The sequence below is a fragment of the Quercus lobata genome, chromosome 7, assembly GCF_001633185.2.
Source record: "Quercus lobata isolate SW786 chromosome 7, ValleyOak3.0 Primary Assembly, whole genome shotgun sequence".
NCBI classification, from domain to species: domain Eukaryota; kingdom Viridiplantae; phylum Streptophyta; class Magnoliopsida; order Fagales; family Fagaceae; genus Quercus; species Quercus lobata.
In genome coordinates this window covers 27,798,233-27,804,336 of record NC_044910.1, presented here as the reverse complement: position 1 = coordinate 27,804,336, position 6,104 = coordinate 27,798,233, and the positions used below count along the sequence as shown (strand labels likewise).

The following is a 6,104-nucleotide window of genomic DNA, read 5'->3' as shown; positions in this document are numbered from 1 at the left end:
TCCAAAAGCAAAACCAAAAACAGGTGAAAGGATCCGTAAGCTTATTTACGGTCCAATAATTATTAGACGATGCGAATCCCCAACATCCTCATTCCACGGCACATCCCAATCAGCTGAAAACGCTGACGTAACATCTGTTCTTCCTCATTGGGTCCCACATTTTCTTCGGGATTCACAAACACAGCGAAAGAAAGTCACCATGTGGGTCCCCCTCCAAATAGCCACACCTCTAGCCCAATAGCTCTGCCTCGCTTTTCAACCGTTTGATTAGAAAAAAAAAATAGAAAAAGTAACGCTCCACGACATTTTCTCTCTCTCTCTCTCTTTCTCTCTTACTCACTCACTCACTGAGACAGAGACTCACAGTGCTCCATGATTTTTTGTGTCTGTAAAAATAAATAGCTCTGCTGGGTCTTTCTTTATTTTCAGCTTTGGAGAAACAAAACTCATATACATGTGTATACATAAACATTTAGGAAGGAAAAAAAAGATTTGAGTTTTACTATAGAAATAGCATTGTTTTCTGTAGCGCTTATAATTCTTTTCTTTCCTTACAGTCTACGTTGGTTTGAGATATATTCTTTTCGTTGTTGTGTTGTGTTTTTTTGTGACCGTGGTGTCGTTACGTTTCGGATCTTTATTGGGATCGACGAGTTTCGGTGTTTCCTGCATTTTGCTTCTGCATTGTTGAGGTACGTCCTCCGATTTGTGAAAGAACCTTTTTTTTTTTTTTAATTATTATTTGTTTTTGGATCCGTTTGGTTAATGAGAAAGCAGAGGAAAGTGAGAGAAAAAATGGAATCTTGGATTCTTGAAAATACCAAATTTGTTTTCGGGATTGTGGGTGTGTTTTAGTTTTAGCCTAAGGTTTGGCGTTTTGCTTGAGGTATTTCTTTGTTTTTTGAAGAAGTTGCGGAAATGTAGGACTTTGTTGCTTTTGCTTTTGCTTTTGCTACTTTTTTTCATTTATTTTCCTCAGCTTTCTCAGCTATCAAACGGAGCTAGAATTCGTTTATTTATTTATCTGATAAGTGCTTAAGTTGATATTTATATGGTATTTTGATGTAATGCTCTGTTTGGATCTGTTTCTTTCTTTCTTTCTTTCTTTGACTTGAGAGAGAAACCGAAGCACATGCCATTAATCAAAGATAATATTGAAATGTATGAACTTTGTAGCATTGCTGCAACTGGAGAATTCATTTTTGCAACAAAGGAAACAGTTTTATTTGTCTGATAAGAAAAAAAAAAAAAAAAAAAGCAGCGAGGATTGGATAAGAATCAGAGGCTTTTGTCTTTTCCAAGATGATTTTCATTTTTTTATTTTTTTGACCAACCAAAAGAAAAAACAAAAATTATGAGAGAAGTATTTTTTATGCTGTAAAATGGAACAAACACAGTTTAGTTTAGTCTCATTATTATCGATGCAGTCTTTGACCAAGTGCTATTAGAGAGCTCAAGTAATGCTTGAAATCACTCTAGTACCACCAAGAAAAGAGACTCTTGAACTTGATAGATACCAGTCTTTTCTGATAGGTGTGTTTGTTGAAAAATTATTTTACATGTATTAAGAAACTTACTTAAAACTAATTATATTTAATGTATGGATATTGGGTCATGATTATACAAGGAAGAAAAGGAAATGTGTGAGGATAATTTCCAGACCATGTTGAAGATTAGGTTAAATAGTTGGAGAGAAAAAGGAAATGTTTGTTAAACTAACTTTAAGTGTCAAGAATTTATGCATTGGTGCACCAATGGGGCCACTCAAAATGTTAACCAATAATGCTAGCAGTCACATTCAAATTCAATCTTTGTCTTACTGCTGTCAAGTGGAACATCTCTTTTTCCTCATGCCATAATTATTGAGTTTCTAGACAAGATTTTTTTTCGTTGATCCAAATATTGTTGATTTCAGTTGGTAAAGAATTGCCACATGATCACATTTCCCCCGCATGATTTTTTAATGTGTTATCTGAAAATTTTAGCAATCATCTAAATATATTGAAGATGAGGTTCTATCTGAGTAGTGATGTTTGTTTTAATTCAGAATTCAGGGTAGTTATTCAGCTCAGGTAATCCTATCCTGTACTGCTTCTGTTTTCTTCTGCGGTGGCTTCTGATTCTTGAGAGTTTAATTGATTGTGACGTAGAAATGTTTTCCCCTTTAAGAGGATCAATTTTTTTCTCCTGTATTGTGATAAGGAAAGGGTCTTTACCTGCATGACTTTCATCTGTGTTGGTTTCTTGTTTTAAAAGCTTAAAATGCTTTGGCATCTTGATTATACTCTCTCTCTCTCTCTCTCTCTCTCTCTCTCTCTCTCTCTCAAGTTTGGTTACAGTCATCTAATATGATTCTTATGCTCAGCATCATAGGAACACTCTCCTATGTGAACTTTTCATAAATGTTGCAGAGTGGTGACCAATATCTTCTTCCACACACTATGCTGGCAGCTAATATGTGTCATTGAAGCTTGACAATATTTGATATCATGACATCCTATATACATCCAACTAATGAGTTCCGAAGACCTGCTGGAGAAACAGGAGTCAGTTCAGAGCTCAAAAAGAATTCAAAACAGCAGAACAAATCCAAGATTGTGAAGCAGAGGGTCCTCTCACCCCAAGCAAGTCAAAATCCAAAGTATGAAGACAAGTTAAAAATGCCTGCTGGTTTACAATACAGTGATTGGCATCGTGAACAAAGACGTTATATGGATGAAAAAATCTCAGTCCAAGCAAAGTCTTCAGGGAATCATAAGAGGCAGTCTGTCAAGGCAAATACTAGTAAAGAAGATGAGCTTGTCAAACACATGTCAAATTTGCCCAGTTATCTCCAGCGTGCACAGAAAGAAGAAAACCTCCAAGAGAAAGCTTTGAATTTTGGGGTCCTAGATTGGGCACAACTAGAAAAATGGAAACATCAGCAAAAGCCAGTCCCAGACAGAAGCAGTAATAATGCATCATGCAGTGGCTGTAATATATCATCAAAAGCAACCAGTGGATCATCTACCTTCTCTAGTACAGTCCAAAGCAAGGCATTTGCTGAGCAACACTCTCTGCCTCATTCTACTCTCAACTCAGCTCATAAGCATGGCCATACTCAAGGTGCCAAACCGTCTGTCCGGAATGTCATACAACTCCAAGATTTTGAGACTGCTTCCAAAAGTAACAGGGATGGGCAGAAAAAGGTACCTTGGACACAGAAGTCTTCTGGTGGAAAATTTTCAGATATAATACTTGATAGGGCGAAGAGGAGAGATTTAGATCATAAGATTACTTCAAAAATGGGAAATTTGACATTTAATTCAGGAACTAATGAGATCTCACTCAATCAGAAGCACAAAGCGAGTGCTGGGATTGATGAAGCTAAGAAGAGCAAAGAGGAGTTGCGAGAATTAAGAATCAGGAGAAAAGATAGAGATCAAAAGGTAACCTCAGAAACTGGAGCTGGGCATTCAAATAGGGGGAGCTATGGGGTCTCACTTGGTTCAAAGGAGAAGCTAAGTACTGGCAATGGTGAAAGTAGGAAGAGGGTAGAGGAGTTGAAACAAACAGATATAGATCTCACCAATCGATGTTCCCCTGGTGAGCATAACAACATTGTTCTCCTTCGACCAAACGAATTACCCCAGAATGAATTTTCAGAAGTATTCCAACTTTCACAACCCGAAAAATTATCCAAGAAGAAGTCATCTGAGGCACAGGGGAGTCATTTTTCAGATAGCTTTTCTCGTGCGGATTTTCACTGTGCAGAACTCTGTTCTGAAATTCCACACTCATGTCCACTGCCTTCTAGAGTTGAGACTAACGCCATGTCAGACATTATGCCACGTAGCCTGATCAATGCTCGGGGTAAGGAGCTTTCATCTGTTGCATATCAAACATCCCAATGCTCAGATATGACATCCACTCTGCTATCTAAAGGTGTCAATGCAGAAAAGCTTGAGTTGGATCTTCTTAAGCTTAAAAATTTACATGTTGATACTTCAAAAACATTGGATGAAGAAATCACTGAGCTGGCAGCTGGAAGAGGTAGAAATCCATCACCCAATCGCCGGTTTAGCTTCAGCTTAAGTCGTGTGGGAAGAAGTTTCAGTTTCAAGGAGGGTTCATCTGTACCACAGTTGAGCTCCTCATATGTTAGTGTCAAGTCTGGTCCAGTGAGATCTGAAACTTCTCGTTATTCGGATACTTCAAACAGAGAGAAGTCAAATGGTCACAACAGAGTAAAGTCCAGCCCTTTAAGAAGGTTACTAGACCCAATACTGAAATATAAGGTATCCAATTCATTCCATTCTGCTGAAACCATTCTTCCATCAAAAGAAAGTTTGGATTCCTTTTGCTCTAGGCCAACAAGTGGCAATGACGCACTCCAGAATGAGATGCATGAGGCATCAAGTACTCAAGCCTTTTTGCAACTTACAGTCAAGAATGGGCTCCCTTTGTTTAGCTTTGCAGTCAAGAATGACAAAATGATCTTTGCAGCCACAATGAAAAATTTAACATCATCTGGGAAGGATGATTCAGGCCAGTATTATACGTTTTACTTTGTTAATGAAATTAAGAAGAAAAGTGGTGGCTGGATAAGTCAAGGAAGTAAAAGGCCTAGTCATGGATGCGTCTATAATGTCGTCGGTCAGATGAAGGTTTCCAGCTCTTCCAACAACCAGTTCTTGGTGAGAGAATCTGTCTTGTCAGGTGTTGAGCTAAGACAGGCAGATCAAGAACCACTGAAACTCATGTCAAACAAGGAGCTTGCAGCCGTTGTTGTCAAGATCCCTAATGAAAACATAAGCCATGATGGAACGGAGAGTGATAAAGATTTTATGGAGAAGCTCTGCATAAAATGTTTGCCAGAAGACAGGTGCTCTTGCAACTACAAAGAAACTGAAGACTCTGATAGTATTGTAGTCATACTTCCAGGTGGTGCTCATGGCTCACCAAGCAAAGGAGAGCCTTCGCCATTGATGGATCGATGGAAATCTGGAGGATCATGTGACTGTGGAGGTTGGGATGTTGGCTGCAAACTGCGTGTTCTCTCCAACCAGAACCAAAGCACTAAGATTCCCAAGATCTCCAAAGATTGCCCTATCCCAGACCATATTGAACTTTTTCTCCAGGTACTACCATTATCCTTCAGCCTCTGTTTTTGTCCCCACTTGTTTATATTGATATGCCATTACATCTACATAATGTACTTGCATTCAGGGAGGATCTCAGCAGGCCAGTCCTTTCTTCAGCTTGACAGAATTGAAGGATGGATTATACTCAATTGAATTCAATTCATCAATCTCTCTGTTGCAATCATTCTTCATTTGTGTCGCAGTGTTAAGCTGTAAGAGACCGTTCAATCTCTTGGACAAGTCTGAAGCAAAAGTTTTCAAGGAACCTATTTTGAATGAAAATGATGGAAGCCAAAGAAGAGCATCTGCAAAATATGCTCCAAATCCACCCTCCTCCCCTGTTGGTAGGGTCTAGTTTCACGCATGGAAGCTGTTATTTAGCTGTCAAAAATCTTCAACTACATAGCAACTTAAGAGAGAGACTAGAAGTACTGTACTCTAAAGAAGAGGATAGAACTCTTGAAATTTGCCAAATACCGGAGATAATGCCATACTTTTTTAGGCATACTCAGTTCTGTGTAAATGCTCCTTGTTTTTTTTTTTTTTTTTTTTTTTTTGTTAATACGTTGAGGTGAGAAATTGAACCCTCCAACAAATGGTCATTGTAAGGAAAATCTTTTGCCTACAATATAAAGAATGAAGATATCTGCTTTAAAATTGGGTCTAAATCAAACTGATTATGCATTTAAGCAGAATTTGATTATATATGGATCCTTCCTGAAGGTGGAAAGTCCCTTCTGCAGATTCTAAGTTTTGGGTTCTTTCAAGTTTCAACAAGGGGCTGTGATTCGACTTATCATTTTGGCCAACAAATAAATGGTGTGAAGCTGTGTGGTGAGGGAAGAATAAGAATTTCTTTATCTTTCAGACAAACTGAATTTTGAAGAAGTCATTACATGATTAGGGCCCATTTGGATGAAGGGAGAGAGAGGGGAGTAGAGCCCTCCCCCTTCATCCAAGCTGTGTCCTGGCTTTTATGCC

At 38.4% G+C, this 6,104-nt stretch overlaps 1 protein-coding gene across 3 annotated transcripts; it reads left to right on the top strand.

The window, feature by feature from the left end:
- Nucleotides 1-230: 230 nt before the first annotated feature.
- On the top strand, nucleotides 231-5,780 carry LOC115953435. 3 transcript variants are annotated; one of them, XM_031071076.1, is made up of 3 exons: nucleotides 231-692; nucleotides 2,412-5,120; nucleotides 5,209-5,780. In XM_031071076.1, the coding sequence occupies exons 2-3, from the start codon at nucleotides 2,490-2,492 to the stop codon at nucleotides 5,476-5,478; spliced, it is 2,901 nt and encodes a 966-aa protein (XP_030926936.1). In that variant the 5' UTR covers nucleotides 231-692; nucleotides 2,412-2,489; the 3' UTR covers nucleotides 5,479-5,780. The 3 variants fall into 3 exon arrangements, with proteins under 3 accessions (XP_030926936.1, XP_030926935.1, XP_030926934.1); XM_031071075.1 differs by having other exon boundaries at nucleotides 2,374-5,120; XM_031071074.1 differs by having other exon boundaries at nucleotides 2,366-5,120.
- The last annotated feature ends 324 nt before the right edge of the window (nucleotides 5,781-6,104 follow it).